Below are 16496 nucleotides of genomic sequence, written 5' to 3' on the forward strand. Positions count from 1 at the left end.
CAGGGCTGAGGGTGTCCAGAGCCATAGGACTTAATGGGGCTACTGGGGAGAGCTTCCCTGGTCCTCTTAAGCAGTGCCCCACGGCTGGAAGCTGCCTCACCAAAGCAGAGTCATCTGTTAGGGCCTGCCTGCTGCTGGGACACTGTGCACACTAACTCTGGTCCTTCTCCCATCTCCTTCAACTCTGGCTCCAGAATAAGGAGGAGAAAAGAAAGCGGGGCTGCTTCTCAGGGGAGACCTGCTGTGGGTTTGCTGGTACAAGGCCAGGATAAGCTAACCCAGTGGGCAGGGCCCTGGTGGCTACCGAGCGGCTGCAGAGAACCCCCTCCACCACACAGTCATGTGTCCCCAGGCCCCTTTCCTGCTAGCGCACAGCCAGTAGTGTCTTGCATAGGCACTCGCTACCATTTTTTCCCGACATTTGCGGAAACTGTCATGATAAATGAAATGCAAAGTTATTTAAAAGCCTTACAGGAATCTTGGTGCTCAGAAACCCTTTCACCCCGTCCCCAGTGCTCGCCGGATGAACGGACACTCCCCGTTCTCACGGTAGCGCGTGCTGGCCATGACCCTGTGGGCTGAGTGTACCAGGACAGCAGGCAACCTGTGCCGTACACTTTGGCGCCCACCCTTTTTGGTCACTGGTGTTTGTCCCAAACCTGTGTGTGTCAGTTGCACTTGTCATTGTGATAACGTCCTTGACCCTCCTATAAACTGATGACATAGAAATGTAGCAAGGCCTTCCACGGAAATTCAGAAGATGCTCTGAAAAGCCTCAGTGGAAGCTGTGGTTAGGTTGCTGTGGTCAAGACAACGGTAAGCTTAGGGACAGGGAGTTGTGACAGCTAAGATTTGGGTCCCCGTTACTTTTCCACCTCACACTGTGGCGAATGGCAACTATCCATTGCACTGGGTGGGCTGTGAGTGAGCCTGTGCTCTGAGAAGAGGTCCTGGCCTGCTCCGAAAATCAGCAAATGCACATACGTTGATCTGTTTTAGGTTAAAATAAAAATGTTTATAGTACATATTATATCATTTCTTATGACTCTCTGCTCTAAGTCACTTTTCAGTATGCCAGCCATCCAGTAGTCCCAACTTGGATGCTAACTTTTGGTCATTAATGGATCTTAGACATGCATCTGTAATCATGGTGGAATTTGCTGGGATTTGAGATATATATATATTTTTAAACATTAGAACAGGGAGGGGTGAGTCCCTCCTTCTGAAAAGGCTGTAACGTATGCTCTACAGCCAACAAGGGGCAGAGAAGAGGACGCATACCCAGTCAGGCCAGCCTGGAAGTACCCCCCTTAGAACTGCTCAAGGGCCAACTTGTAGGGAAGTGGGAGAGTGTGGGATTTCCTGGCGTGAGGATACTGGGGGGCAGGCCGAGGACCAGGACAAGCTGGTTTCCTCTGAGTGGGAGCCTGCTGGGCCCGCAGCCCAGAGTGCACTGGGAGACGCACAGTCCGTGCTACTCCGCCTACCCCCAAGGATCCTGTCTTATTTTCAGCAGGATGGGAAGTGGTTAGGATAGTGTTTTCAGTGGGGCAGGAGCTGGCTGGGAAGGAAGAGACAGGCAGGGCTGCCAGGGACGGTAGGAGGGAGAGAGGAGGGGTGGGCAGGAGGAAGGCTCAAGAGGACCCTTCCACTTAGTGAGAAGGAGAAGATGGGAAGAGGAACTGTAAACTGGGGGCAGGGTGACAAAAGCAAACGTGCCACGCAATTTGGAGTCCTTGGGGAGCTTGCCTGCACCTTGGAGAGGAGGGTAAGATGTACTGAGGTGTTTGGGGGAGGGGTAAGCGCAGGCAGAGGGCTCACAGAGTCCCAGGGGTGTCGAGGGAGTGGTCCGTGAGATAGCAGAGGCCACCTGAGAGGCCTGGTGAGGACCACAGTAAACTCTCAGCTGCAGGCTCCAGGGCAAGGGCATGTAAAGCGATAGATACACTCAAGGGGAGTGCTGGGGAAGCCTTGGAGCGGTGCGCCGGTGGTTTTGGTGGTCATCCATCTGTTCTGCGTGTCTTTTAAAGAGACTGGCTTAGAGGGAAGTAGGGCTGGCAACCAAGGAAGGAGAGTGGTGGGTAAGGTGGGCCTCAGGCAGGAGGCCAGACCAACCCAGGGCATGACGGGGTGGTCAGGGCGACGCCAGCAGAGAGGCTGGTAGCCCAGAGCCCAGCAAGGGCTGGTCCATGGGCATCCCTGCTGTACCTTCCCAAGGAGAAGCCCAGTCCCACTGCCTAGCCAATGGTGTGCGACACTGCTCAGGGTCACACAGGTCCAGTGGCAAGTCTAGATGAGTTCCTGGGCTCTCACAGGGAGGGAGGCTCTTACCTGGCCTCAAAGGATGATATTTCAGCCAGGTGGGCTGGTCAGGGCATGTTGGGCATGGGGGTGGAAGATGCAGGCAGGGGAGACAGGGACCTGGGTTCTGTGGGGTTCACAGGAAGAGAGGAGTGGGGCTGTGGAGACCAACTTTCCTCCTCCTGGGAGGGTGGCCTGTCCCTGACCTCCATCTAGAGTTTCTGGCATTAAGGCAAGAAGGGATTTTTATCTCCTCGGGGGATGTCTTTTTAATCCAAAATGTGCATATCAAAAACCATCAGAGCATTTGGAATGGGCTGAGCTGGATTCTGCCACCTGTGAAGTTGGCCAGGTCCACGAGCTGTGAGGTGTGAGGTGGACCTGCTACGTCCAGCGTCGCTCCCTGGCCTCACTTTGCTGGCCTTTCTGGGGAACTACGAGTCCAGCATCTGCCCTGGAAAGAGGTGACAGATCCATGCTGGGTCCTGGGCATGAGTTGATGCACCCCTCACCAGTGGCACTTCCATGGGAGAAAGGGAGTCTCGAAAGGGACAGTTTCTGCCTTCCGGCCCCTGGGAGGTCCCTACCAGGGCAGCCATTGCTGAGATGCTCCCCAGGGAGCCATGGAAGGGGTACTGCTGGGTGGGCCTACTCTGGGCCATCGTCCCCCTCAGGGGTCCCTGCCCCATCTGCCTCCTGTCTTGCCCTGCCCTGGCCCCCTTCCCCACCCCTGGGTGACTGGCAGCTTCTTGTCCATGTGCCTCCTCCAGTGTCACTTCCCTGGAACTTCCTCCACGCGTCTCTACTCCCGCTTCTCCAGGCACTGCCAAACCAGAGGACAAGCTCCTGGATGCACAGACTCAGCTTGTTCCACCCCTGTCCCCCGAGAGCAGAGCCTGCCTGCTGGGCTCAGCTCCCAGAGGGCAGGGTGATGAGCAGACAGGGCCCAGTGGTGGGCTGATTAATTGCCCACAGATCCGAGGGTGGAGGGCCTCGGCCTGGGGGCAGGTGCCTGCTCACCTCTAGCTGGGTGATTTAGTGCTGGGAGATGCAGCGGAGGGTGTGCACTGATGAACAGGCCAATGGAGCTGAGCAGGAGGGGCCACAGGAGGTTGGAGGTGGGCCACTTTCCCACAATAAAGGATGGCCTGCCTCTGGTCTGAGTGAGAACAAGGGGTGTAGCGCAACCCAAAAGCCCTCATCCCAGCCTCACTGCCTCTGCCCCAGCGGTCCCAGCGGAGAGGGCCTCTGGAGCCAGGTTCCCTGTGTACCCCTCTGCACCCCCAGGGGCAGGGCAGCCACCAGATCATATGAGGTGACCTGAGGCCACTACTGTGAGCAGCACCAGGAGGGAAGTAATCCTTTGTCATTTCTTTCTCAGTCCTTTCCTTGGAGGAGAAAACCCCAGTTTGGTGCCACTGGAGCTCTCAGCCTCTGGCGGGCACTCGTCCCAGTTGTTCAATGGACAGCGGCCTGGCCAGGAGGGGTGGGGTGTCTGCGGACAGTGGTCCCTGGTTAGCAGCCAGTGTTTCCTTTACACCAGCTGAGATTTTAGGTTACATCTGTCTATGCTAAGTGACTCTGGCTTTCCATTTCATGTGGGAATATGAAGTCATTTTTAAGTACATCACTTTAAGTACAAAATGCAAGTCAATTTAAAGGAAGATGTCTAGTAAATAATGGCAGGTAACCAGGTAATGCTGCGGTCATCGGCGCTGGGGGTACTAGGGGACCAAGGGCCTGGCAGAGGCTGAGCCCTGCACCCCCTCCCCAGCCAGGCAGCTCTGAGGAGGTCACCCTCTCCCTCAAACCTTAGCTTCTACCTCAGTAAGGTCATGCCCAAATCCCAGGCACATGGGTGCTAACGCAAGGTAACACGTGAGAGGACAAGGCACGTGGGTGACTACGGGCCAACCTGTGAGGGGTAAAGAGGTAGGCTGCCCCCCGGCCATGGCTGTGACAGTCCCTTCCTCCCTCCTGGTGGCCCCAGTAGCCAGAGGAGGTGTGATGGGCACAGAAAGTGCAGCCAGGCCCTCTCCCAATCCCCATCATGCCCAACTTTCATGGGACAGACCCTTTCCAAGGCCCAGCCCGCAGCTGTCCCTCATGGTCCAAAAACATGGATGCGGCTCCTTGGAGAGTGTGGCAGGGCCGCAGACTGTGACCAGACCGTTAGGGTGATGCGTATGGATGAGACCAATAACGTGCTGTCAGGCTGGCCAGGTATGGCAGCTGTTGAGCACCGGTGACACATAGCATCTTGGGGCTGTGGCATGTGTTCAGTCCGGGTAGGGAAGTTGGTCAGACCTGGTGGAAGACCCTGGCTGGGCAAAGGACACCAGCTTATCAGAGACCACAGAAGAGCCGCTGCCACCATGCAGGCCTCTGAGGGTCCAGAGCAGGCTTTGGGAGACTTAATGAGGGATGTGAGCAGGGACCCTGGCACATCGCTCAGACAGAAAAGGGCGAGAACCCTGGATGCCAGTATATCAGGTGTGCGAGGACAGTGGAAACGTTTCCTTATCAAGAGGGGAAGGAAACCGATAATTGGTGGTGGCTGCAGGCAGAGGTGTTCCCAGACGTGTGGCTTCTAAAAGAGCCATGGGGGAGCTGGTGCGGGCACTGCGCTCTGGTTCTAGAAGGCAGGCCTAGGGACCTACTCTTCAGAAGAATAAGATGGCTACACTGGATTTGGGCTCGGGGACAGGGAGAGCTCCTTCTGACCTGCAAGCCAATGTGGCCCCAAAGCTGGCAGCAGAGGCATGTGGACTCCCACATGTCAGGAGACTGCAACATGTGTCTGCTCTTGCCAGTTGCTGTAAACCCTGAGGCATGGGCCTACTGGGACTCAGGGCAGCAATGTCCCTGCTCTGCCCAAGGAGGGCCTGAGGTCACATACACCCATGCCAGGCCCCTTCTGCTCCTGCTCCAGGTCACCACAGTGACTGCTGGGTGCCAAGGTGGACTTGCAGGTGGAAGGGCTGCGGTTGCCAGGGCAGAAGGTGTCGGAGCCAGCAGGGGTTAATAGTGCTGAGTCATAGCCCTGCCCAGGCAGGCTGAGGCTCTGCCTCTGAAGCAGGGAGAGTTAGCAACTCTGGGGGCGTGGAAAGGTCCAGGCCCTCTGACGCTGCCCATCCCAGTAATGGGCTGCGTACTTATCTCCAGCAGGGGCAGCAGGCTGAGGGCGTGTGTCTTATCCAGGGGAAGACTGGGCCTATCGGTGTACTGGGTATGTGGTCTCAATCTGCCTCGCTTGCCCTGTGACCTTGGTTGCCCTCTGCCTCTGTGATCATACCCCTGTTCCCCTTAGAGCTGGCCATCTTAGTGGCCTCTGCTTGGGCCTCAAACATAACTCTCCATCCGTTTCGTCTGGATGCAGGTGTCCCTCCTCAATGGGACCAAACCACCCCCTCCCTAGATCACCCCTTTCAGGGCTCAGTGTTGAGCAGGCTTTCCTTGGGATGGGAGTGAGTCTGGAGAGTGAGGAGCTTGGCTTCTTGTCTCCCTGTCCCTCGGAAGAAGTGGGGGCCTGCTTAGGAGGAAGCCCCACCCACCAGGTTCAGGCTTTCTCCAGCCCAGTAAGCTGATAAGCTATCTTCTCTCCTTGGAGACCCTCTGGCTTAGCCTGGCTTGGGCTGTGACACCTTGGGTGACTTTGGCCCCAGTCTCCTTTCCCTGTGTGGGAAGGCCCAGAAGGGCTGTTCAGAGAGCAGGAGGGGGCTGATGCTCCACAGCCTTGCTCTGCCTTGTGCCCTGGCCTCCATCCTGGATGTGAGTGAGGCAACAGGGGACATGGGTATGTCATTGCCAGGCTGTGACATGGTGTGATTGGTGTCCAGGGTGCAGAGCGCCAGCGGTGGCAGCACCGTCCTCCACCACCATGTCCCAATCCCTGTCACTCGACATCTGTGACCTGAATAGAGACTTGGGAGAGATATGTCTGGGGTAAGACGGCACTGTGCTATGAGGCAGGCCAAGCCTGCCAGGCAGCGAGTGAGCAGTGACCAGGGTCAAGGGTAGGGCAGGGAGGGTCTTGAAGAGAATAGTCAGTGCATGTGCTGAAGCATCTGGCCTGCAGCTTTGACACCCCATCCCCAACCTTACTCTGACCTTAGTACCTTCCCCCATCACTTGCCCCGTTTGGTCTGACTCCTGCCTTCCTTACATGCAGAATCTCACTCACGGGTCTTCGTCTGCTTCCGTCAGCAGTGACCCCAACCCGCCCCAGGTGCCGGCTCAAATCCCTGGCCCAGTAAGTAGCCGAGATGATGGAAAGCCCCAGGTTCCCCACTTGGCCTCTCACCAGAGCCCGTTCCTTTTCTCCATGTGCACCTCTGTTTCTGGCACGCCACGCCCAGCCATACATGTGCACCTATGTACTAGCACACATGTACAATCTGCATACAAGGCACATATCTAGATCAGTGCAAACACACATAACACAGTCCTGTGTACCAGACACATGCACAGGTCTGCACACATGCAACCACAGACTCACACGGGAACAAACACAGCCACACAGTCAGTCATGTACCCGATGGTGGGTTCCTCCTGGTTGGCCCTGCCCCTCCTTCGCTTTGTGCCTCTCCTATCCAGACATTCTGACCTTCCTTCAGCTCCCCAGCCACACTGCAGTCCATCTTTCCTCCCACCCAGGGCCTCTGCACATGTTCCTCTTCTGCGTGCTACTTTCTCAGCGATTTCCAGCCAGGCCTTTGGTGGGGTGTTAGGTGTTGGGCCCTGGGAGCCATGAGCAGTTATGGGCCAGGGATCAATATGGTTGTCCAGCCCTTTGCCTCTGGGTCAACTTGGTGAGGACTTGGAGGTCCCGTTAGACTCAGAAGAGGTGAAACTGGCAGCCTTGCATAAAAGCAAGGAAGCAGAGCCTCAGAGCAGGTGGGACTGTTCTGAGGTCCTGTTTGGAGCTTGGCCGGCCCAGACTCCCACACATAGATCTCCCTCCCTAAGCCCCATCCCCCAACTGCCAGCTCCATGGAACCCCTACTCACCCCGCTGGAATGCAGCTGAACCCCACAGAGCCGCAAGGAGAACCCTGTGTGGGGCCCTCTGCATGTCGGTTCTGGTGATCTGAGGAAAGAAGGTGCCTCCGGCACAGGGAACTACCTCTGGCGTGGCTGTCGGGGGCTGCCCTGTGCAGGTGGCAGACAGCTTGGCTGGGTGCATACAGCCGCCACCTGGCCACAATCTCCCTTTTACTCCTGTGTTGCCCTGTAGCTACAGGTGTGCACTGGTCAAGTCCTGATTCTCAGAAGCCCAGCCCTCAGCCATGAGCCTGTGGAGCACATGTGTCCCAAAGCACAAGTCACACCTCCTCAGATAGGGTGGCTTTGCACCCTAGGCTGGATGGGCGAGGCTCGCCCCCAACGACACTCAGCACCAGGTTGTCTACAGTGTGGATGATTTGGGCCCAGAGTAGCCCACCACTGGTGGGCAAAGCCAGGGTTGGTCACCAGCCTGCTATCTCTCCCACAACACATGGCCTTCTGCCTCTTTGTTGGTAGGTCTCCAACAAAACTTTTTTGGTTGTAAAATACACACAACATAAAATTTACCATTTTAACCATTTTTAAGTGTACAATTCAGTGGTATTAAATACATTCATAATGTTCACCTATTACCACCACCCATCTTCAGAACTTTTTCATCTTCGCAAACTGAAACTGTCCCCATTAAACCACAACTCCCCGTCCCCTCTCCCCTGACACCAACCACTCTACTTTCTGTCTCCATGAAGTTTATGAGTAGGGACCTCGTCTGTATACATAGAATCGATCGTATAGTATTGTCCTTTTGTGATTGGTGTCCACCTCGCCTGCCAGAGAGGCCAAGACCCAGGCTATCGTCCACCCTGTGGTTCTCCCAGCACCTCTGCTTCTGCTCACTCCCAGAGCTGGCCAGCCTCCTTCTGGTGAGTGTCCTGCCCTGGGGGAGAGCAGAGGTGACCCACCTCCTAAGGGCGCACCCAGTTATCCTGGCCTGGATCCCCACTATAAGCCAGGGAGGGGCTGAGCCCTATCGATGCCACAGCACCGGTGGGTACAGCCCCAGCAGCTGTAGAAGAGGGCATAGGGCAGCATCAGGTGGGGCCACCATGTTGAATCCTAACCAACATCAGACAGGGAGACCAAGGCTCAGGGAAGGGGGGTCACCAGGTCCAGTGGGCAGGGAGAGGCGGCAAGGCCTGGACTCGCTCCCCACAATTTGGGAACCCTCTCATGGTATATTGCTGGGTGCTCTTCCCTTGAGCACCCAGCTTCAGCAAACTGGCTACAGGGTGCAGTGACCCGTGTGTGTGTTTGCTGTGGTTTGGGCACCAACTCTGGGAATCCACAGAGGGGAGGGGGCATGAGTCATTGTTCCCAGGTAGTTTTCTGCTTTCCAGAAGTTTCCCTTTCCCACGGAGGGAGGAGGCTCATGCTATTCTCTGTGTTGGCAGGTGAAGGGCGGATGCCTGAGGCAGGGGGGCCACAGGGAGCACCCGTGGCAGCGGCACTGGCAGCAGGCCTCCCAGCCGCACTTAGCAGCATCGCCACAGCAACCGGGGACCAGCCGGCAGCAGCCTAGGCCGAGGCAAGTGGGCAGAGGCGAGTGGACTGCTTCCCACCATCGGGAGGACAGGAAATGACTGCTGTGCATCAGGCCAGGTGGCAGCCCGGGGAGGGGGAATGTCACTAGAGGGAGGGCTTGGCCACCTCCCATAGCAGGAGCACCATGCCAGCCACAGAAGAGGCACCAGGGCAGGGGCTGCAGTGGGGCCTGGCCTTGCCCCGCCACCCACACTGAGCACTCAAGGGCAGCTGGGCCCGTCGTCTGCTGGGCACACCACCTGCGTCTCAGCGTCCTGTTCTCTCGGGGCAGAAGGAGAGGCGCCAGTCCTGTGCTCCTGTCTGGGCCCGCCGCTGCCAGACCATGGGATGTCGGCAAAGCTCAGAGGAGAAAGAGGCGGCGCGTCGGTCCCGGCGAATCGACCGCCACTTGCGCTCAGAGAGCCAGCGGCAGCGCCGTGAGATCAAGCTCCTCCTGCTGGGCACCAGCAACTCGGGCAAGAGCACCATCGTGAAGCAGATGAAGATCATCCACAGCGGTGGCTTCAACCTGGAGGCCTGCAAGGAGTACAAGCCGCTCATCATCTACAACGCCATCGACTCACTGACCCGCATCATCCGCGCCCTGGCCGCTCTCAAGATCGACTTCCACAATCCCGACCGCGCCTACGACGCTGTGCAGCTCTTTGCGTTGACGGGCCCCGCCGAGAGCAAGGGTGAGATCACTCCCGAGCTGCTGGGCGTCATGCGGCGGCTCTGGGCCGACCCTGGGGCGCAGGCCTGCTTTGGTCGCTCTAGTGAGTACCATCTGGAGGACAATGCTGCCTACTACCTGAATGACCTGGAGCGCATTGCTGCACCCGACTACATCCCCACTGTCGAGGACATCCTGCGCTCCCGGGACATGACCACTGGCATCGTGGAGAACAAGTTCACCTTCAAGGAGCTCACCTTCAAGATGGTGGATGTGGGTGGGCAGAGGTCGGAGCGCAAAAAGTGGATCCACTGCTTCGAGGGTGTCACAGCCATCATCTTCTGCGTGGAGCTCAGTGGCTATGACCTGAAGCTCTACGAGGACAACCAGACGGTGAGTGGCCAGGCTTTTCCTCTGCTTGTTCCTGCCGCCGCTGGCTCCTGGGAAACAGGTGGGCTTCTGGGTGTGTCGAAGGCTGGGGTGGGAGAGGCTGCCATTGGAAGGATTCCAGAGCGGCCCCAATGAGGTATGTGTCTGGGGTTCAGTGTGGAGCACAGTGGGTTCCACAGTCACCACAGGACCTTGGGGTCACACTTGCTGTCAAGACATCTGCCACAGAGGGCAGCTCTCAGTGGCCGCTCCAGTCTGGCAGGACTGGTGCCCTGACAGGCCCCAGGGCTCCAACTCCTCTAAGTGACCACCCTAGGACTCCGCCATGCAGGGATGCCTCCTTGGCTACAGCTTCCCTCACCCAGCTTCAGACAGCACTGCCCTCATGGCACTTGCAGGCCCCAGGTGCCCAGGCAATGCCAGCGAGTACTCGGGGTGCAACGGGCCCACCCTCTGCTAGTGGCTCCTGCTCCTTGGCAACCAAGAGCATATGGCTCAGAGCCCAGACGAGGGGCCCTCAGCCACCTGGGAGTTGAGGAAGATTTTCTGGGGAGGAGGGTGGGGAGGCTGGGCACTGAGAGGGGCTTTGCTACAGGTGCGGTTGGGAAGCAGCCGTGTTCGGTGGGTAATGCTGAAGGTGGGAGGGAGGTGGGAGGTTCTGCAGGATAACAGAGTGAGGCCTGAGCCACGCATCCAGTTGTTGGACCAGGTAGCAGCTCAGTAAGTGCACAAAGCGCCTACCAGTCCTGGGCGCTGTGCTGGGTGCTGGGACTGCAGCTTTGGCCCCACAACCCATGCAGAGCCTGAGAGTCTGTTACCAAAAGTGTTCAGAACTGTTTTTGAGGTTTAATCCCCAGGGGTTGGGCGGGTATAGGGTTCTTTCAGCCCCCCAGCCCAGGCTGAGACCCATAGTGTGTGGAGGGCCCCACGGTGGGTGCTGTGTACAGAGGTACCGACAGGCGACCGAGGCCCAGTGGGGGGTTGAGGGGAGCTGCTGAGGGGAGGACAGCCGGGTTGCTCGTAAGGACAGCATGCCACAGCCTGACCAAGGCAGAAGGCCCAGTGCGCAAGGTGCCACAGCTCCCTGGCTCCCGGGAGTGGGAGTGGTAGATAGAGGCCACACAGCCCGACGGGCTAGACATCGCCGAGGTCTCCCAGCAGCCCTCCCTGCAGCAGTGCTGTGCCGGGGGAAGCACTGAGCACACTCAGAATTTACTCTCAGGAGGCCTTTGATCCTGGGTGGAGGGCATGGAGGCAAATGGGGTCCAAAAGGAGCTGTAAGTGGTATAGGCTGTGAGCTGTGGTGCCAGTGGCTTGAGGCAGTGGTGGCTAGCAGGAGCCTAGGGGAAGGGGTGATGATGCTCATGGGGGACCCTCCATGCTGGTAAACAGGGATCAGCCTTTAGGGTCCAGGGCCCAGGGCAATGGCAAGGAAGGGGCTTGCTTGCTCCTTCATCTGGTCTTTTTAAGGCAGGTGGTAGCTTTATTTGGGGGCTTAGCTGGGAAATTCTAATTGGGCCCATAGCCCTGAGGAAATCTGTGGGTGACTGCAGGCTGTGACCACCGTACTGGACACCTGAGCATTTTTCTGGAGAGAAGGTCTGCAGCTTTCACCAAGTTCACAAGGAGGCCCAGCCTTTTGGAGGAGAAGCCACTGCAGGCAGCCATGGAGACAGGAGGCAGGGTTCTCCTCATTTCCCCTTTATGCGCCTGGGATTCTCCACAGAGCTGTGCCTAGGCAGTGACGGTGTCCCTGTTGGGAGTGGCCTGAGCTGAGGACACTGTGTCCACAAGGACGGGCCCGCGTTGCTCCAAGCACTATGTGGTCTTGAGGTTCCAGCCACCCTAAGTCTTCTGTCTGTCCCAACATCAGCACCATGTGTGGTTCTAGGCAGAGGGGACACCCCAGCGGACTAGCAGGGTCAGGCTCCTTGATGAGGCATTGCTGTGGGTAGAGGGCTCGGGGCTGACTGGTCAGTGAGGCTGCGAGGCAAAGCAAGGTGCCTTGCCCAGGCCCTGGGACAGGGACAGGACAGGTCTGCCAGCCACACAGACTCTGGTGGTCGGCTCTCCAGGCTTCTGCCTTCTTCTGCTTGTCCTGAGGCTGGTGATACAGCCTGTGCTCTGAGGCCTTCGGGGGGTCTGGATCTCGGGCTGTGTCTGTTCTGCCATCTCCAAGGCTGGTGGGGCGAGTTCCCTCGGCGCTGGGCTTGTCACCCAGACTGTCCATTAGCAGGCTCTGCCCGCCACGCTTGTGCCCACAGGTGTGCCAGGACACTGGAGACAGGCTGCCTGGGCCCAGAGCTGGTCCAGTGTTTCAAGGAGGAATTTGGCTTTCATCTCTGCTCTCTGAAGCTGTCAACCAGGAAGTGGCCCAAGTGTCCTCAAAACAGGCCCAGGGCCAGGCCTCTCCTGCCTGAGGCCCTCCTGGCTCCAACCAGCCCATCCCCGCCTCCTTGCTGCCTCTTCCACTCTCTGGTCTGGCTTTGTGGGCTTCGTTCACTCACATGTGCTCTGCTTTCTCCAGCCTTAAGCATGTGACCACCCTGCCATCATCCCCCTGCCCACCTACCCCTGTCCTTCATATCTCATCCTAGGGGTCACCTCCGTGAGAGGCCTTTCCTGACCTTAGTTCAGTGCCTACAAGCCCCTCCATTGCAGTCATTCATTACACGGTGGATCCAGCTCACATTCGAGCAAGTGGCTGCACAGCTAGGCTGGGCGGAGGACTGGCTGGCCAGGCAGCCCATGAGGGCCTCATGTCTCCGGCCTTCTCCCGGCCCTGCCCCTGTGGGTGGCCGCAGCAGGAAACCCTGGGTGAGGACAGTGGCTGCTGGTTTGGCTGTGGGGTTCTCTGTGAAGCCGAGCTTGCCTCCTGGAGGCAGCCAGGCTCTGGGGCCATTCAGGGCATTTTCTAAAGGGAGGGGCTGGCGGCCGGGCCTGTACCCCGCCTCCTGCTACCACCCTGGTCTCAGCAGGCCTGGGGAGGTGGTTGTTCACCAGAAAAGGAAATTCTTGATGAGAAACTCAAGCAAGCGAGGCTGGAAATTCACTGGATTCCAAATGGTTCTGACCTTTCATGCTCTACCAGCAATATCTCAGGATGGAAAACAAACAGGCCGCTGAGGAAAGACAATACCCTCCAAGATTTCCCCTGCCGCCGGCTGTCCACTGAGGTGGGCTGGCCGCCCAGGAGAGAGCCGGGCCAGGCAGCAAGGAGAGCCCGCCTCTCCCAGTGCCCGCAGGCAGCTCCTGTCGCCACCACTGGCACACCTCTTCTGTGCCCTGCCCTCCTCCCGCCTGCTCTCATAGGCCTGGGGCAGGGCTGCCACCCTTGCCTTCTCCTTTTAGAGGGCCCTGAACTGCTCTCCCTGGGCTCCAGCAAAGGCGAGGCAGCCAAGAACCGGCCGCACTGAGTCTTGCAGAAACCAAAAGAGGCTGGGGGCCCAGTGCCAGGCTCTGGACATGGAGCTCAGAGCTCTTCAACCCCCATTCTGCTCCAAGGCCTTGTCTTCCCCTGACAGAGGGCTGACAGAGCCCCGCCCCCACGCCTGGCAGAGGAACCACAGCCCCCTGCCCGCCCGCTGGCATTTGCGTCAGCATGTTGCCAAGGGTAACGTGAGGATCTCTGGGTTCCTAGTCATGGAGGGCTGCAGCGAGCGCAGGGCAGCACCTGGGCAGGAGGAGGCAGATTCCGGAGCATTCATGGACCATGGCGATGAGCCATGCCCAGCCTTGGTAATGATTCCCAGTTCTTGTTCCAGAAGGACTTCATGAGTCCTTGTCCCACCATGCAGCCCTTACAGGCACCCAGGGGCTCCCCTAGACAGCGTGGGAAGCCAGAGCATGGCCCGGAGTTGCACCCCCTGACTGATCATGTGGGCAGCAGCTGTGCCTACTGTCCTTGTCACGGGTGGGGAGACAGGAGGGGGTACCCAGGCTTTGAACAGGTTATGGGCCCTCTCTGTGCCACATCTGCTGCCGGGGGAAAGCCAGGCCATCCTGCCCCAGCTGCCCTCTGCCAGAGCCTCACTTCCTGGCAGCCCAGCCTTCCTTCTTTGCCTCTCCCAGTTCAATTTGCAGGCTCAGTCATGGCCCCACTCAGGTGCAGAGACCACCGACCTCACCATGACAGGCCTGGAGGCCATGTGCCTGAAGGTCAGCCACAGGCTCCTCACTCAGCCTGCCAGTGGGTGCAGGGGCTCTGCTCCTTCTTCTTGAGTGCCCTGACAGGTGGGACCCCAATACCCTGCTGAGAATCTCAGGAAAGCAGGAAAACCAGGGTTGCTTGCTGCCCAGCCTCAGCCCCTGCAGATCCGCTAATGGACTGTGTGGCTACTTAATAGTGGAGGGAATCTTCAGAAGAGACAGATTAAAAGGCCTGGCTGTAAAGTGTCAAAGCGTTCCCATGTGAAAGCCCGCAGGAGCTCCCTCACTGCCCATTCCCTGGCGGAGCTGTTGGTGTTCCCAGCCCTGTGCCAGGCCTGTGGTGCGCCTGCTGTGCAGCTGCTGTGCTTGTGCAAGGCTCTGCCCAGGGGCCAGACACCAAGCTGAGCCTGACTATCCCAGAGGCACAAGGAGCTGGTAGGAGGGGACACTCACACCCAGTAGTCACAATGTCCTACAAACAGTACTCTACTGTGCTTTGTCATTCAGCCCGAAAAGGGAGCTTGTTTTTGTGCTTTAAACGTGGTGTGTCATGAGATGGCGTGTTGAGGTGACATATGGTGCTGCGGTAAGATGGGCTTTCACCTGTTGATAACAGAGCTGGTTCTGTTTGTCCAAAAGAGGTGATTACAAAAGGGAAACAGCCAGATGTGATGATGCCTCGGCTTAGGTTTGGAAGGAACCTGGCGTGTCCTTAGTGTCTTTAGCCATCTTTGCAGGTGAGGGAACTGAGGCCCACAGAACATATGTCATGTCCTGGGGCTAAGTCTGGCTCACTGGGAAGCCCTTGCACTGCTCCCAGGGGACACTGGGATCCCCTTGCCCAGTGGGTACAGGGTGCTCCAGAGAGGTCTTGGAATGTGGGCTGGCTTCCACACTTGGGGACGGGGCTGTCCACAGGGAATCAGGGTGCAGGGGTGCCATGTGACCAGCCTCCCTGTGGGCTGCATGCAGGGCAGTCAGCTGGGCTCAGGGGACGTGAATGGCCGTCAGGGTTGGCACTGCCCCCCGCCCCCACCCCGTCAGTGGCAGGGCCACAGGGAGCCTGAGCAGAGCACGTCCTCACTCCATCACCTGCTCTTCACCCAGTCGAGAACATAGATTCAGGAATCCTGCCATGGGGACTTGGGACAGTGCCAGAGAGATGTGCCATTGACCTGCCCAGAGGCCACAAGCCTTCCCCCACCAGGCCCTGGTCTCCCTGAGCAGCTCCTTATGATCTCATGATGTGCTGGGACCACATGCAATTTGTCTGCGCCCTCCACAAATTATAGTGACCCTGGGACAGCAGGACCTCCTGGATCAGAGCCAGGAGGTGGGGCTTGGCCAGCAAAGGGGCTTGGGGTCCCCTTGGAATGGGCAGCTCCAGGCACAGATCTGAGATCTGCAGAGGCAAAGGCAGCAAGAGCCAGGCCCTCAGCAGGGCTATGACGGCACCTCCCTTGGAAGGTTCAGGCAGGCGCAGTGCTCCCCTGGCCATGTGCTGTCCCCAGCCGGTGTCCCCTGGAGAAGCTCTTTGTCTCTGTGACCCATTACCCCTCCCAGCTGCTAGGTGGATGGGCATGCACTCACAGCTGGATTGCCAGGGTTCTGCCGGCGCCTGTGAACGGTCTCCCACCTCCTCAAGCCCTGGCCTCATCCAGGGCCCTTTGCGCTGTTGCCTGTCCCTTGTCTTGGCCCTAAAGAGGCTAAGGTCGTCTGGTTCTCACCTCAGTGGATTCTGGGTCTGAGCCTGTGGCCCTCGCTCAGTGAATGGCTGGCAGTGATGGGTGTCTGCTCCCCATGGCCCTAACTTAACATAGTTTGAGCAGGGTGCTGGCTCCAGCCTATGATAGGCAGGGGTGAGGTGGGGGGAGGGTGGAAAGGCAGCAGCAGCCCCTCCCCTGCAGCACAGCCTGGCACCTATTTTCAGCCCCTAGCACTTGGACATTTTAGTTTCTTGGACTAAGACCTCCCATCTGCTCCCAGGGAGGCAGCAGCCATCAAAGACTCTGTCAATAGCAGCCTCCTCCATTCCTCTTCCTGCCACACTGGGAGCTTCCGAGGACTCCCATTTCCTGTCTACCTTTGTACTTGGCTCCTTGCCCTGAGTAGGCCCTCCATCAGATGTCAGCTGAATGAGAACGATGAAACAGGGCCCTCCTGATTAGTATGGCCCTTCCCTCTACCCCCACTCCACACTGCATGGGAGGGCTTTGGGGTGCTACTGGGGCCTTTTCATTTATCCCCATCTCCTCATCCTTGTGGACCTAGCTCTGCCGTTGAGCTTATCAGTTGTCCTTTCTTAATGGTCAGATGCCATCCCCATCACTGTGACTCCTCCACCATGACAGACATTCCCGTGTGCCTTGGGAGAATCTGCATGGGGATGGCCCGTG

At 58.2% G+C, this 16496-nt stretch overlaps 2 protein-coding genes across 2 annotated transcripts in view; one reads left to right on the forward strand and one right to left on the reverse strand.

Annotated features, from left to right (window-relative positions):
- RSPH14 (radial spoke head 14 homolog) overlaps positions 1 to 16496 on the reverse strand; it is a 69235-nt gene that overhangs the window by 18675 nt on the left and 34064 nt on the right. The gene's annotated exons all lie outside the window — the stretch shown is intronic.
- The window catches only part of GNAZ (G protein subunit alpha z), a 45551-nt gene that overhangs the window by 8987 nt on the left and 20068 nt on the right, over positions 1 to 16496 (forward strand). Inside the window, exon 2 of the mRNA XM_090291683.1 lies at positions 8759 to 9954. Coding sequence (XP_090147809.1) covers positions 9232 to 9954 — 723 coding nt within the window. The 5' untranslated portion in view covers positions 8759 to 9231. The remainder of the gene's footprint in view (positions 1 to 8758; positions 9955 to 16496) is intronic.

This window comes from Furipterus horrens, unplaced genomic scaffold, assembly GCF_987537825.1.
Source record: "Furipterus horrens unplaced genomic scaffold, mFurHor1.1.pri manual_scaffold_11, whole genome shotgun sequence".
Taxonomy (NCBI): Eukaryota; Metazoa; Chordata; class Mammalia; order Chiroptera; family Furipteridae; genus Furipterus; species Furipterus horrens.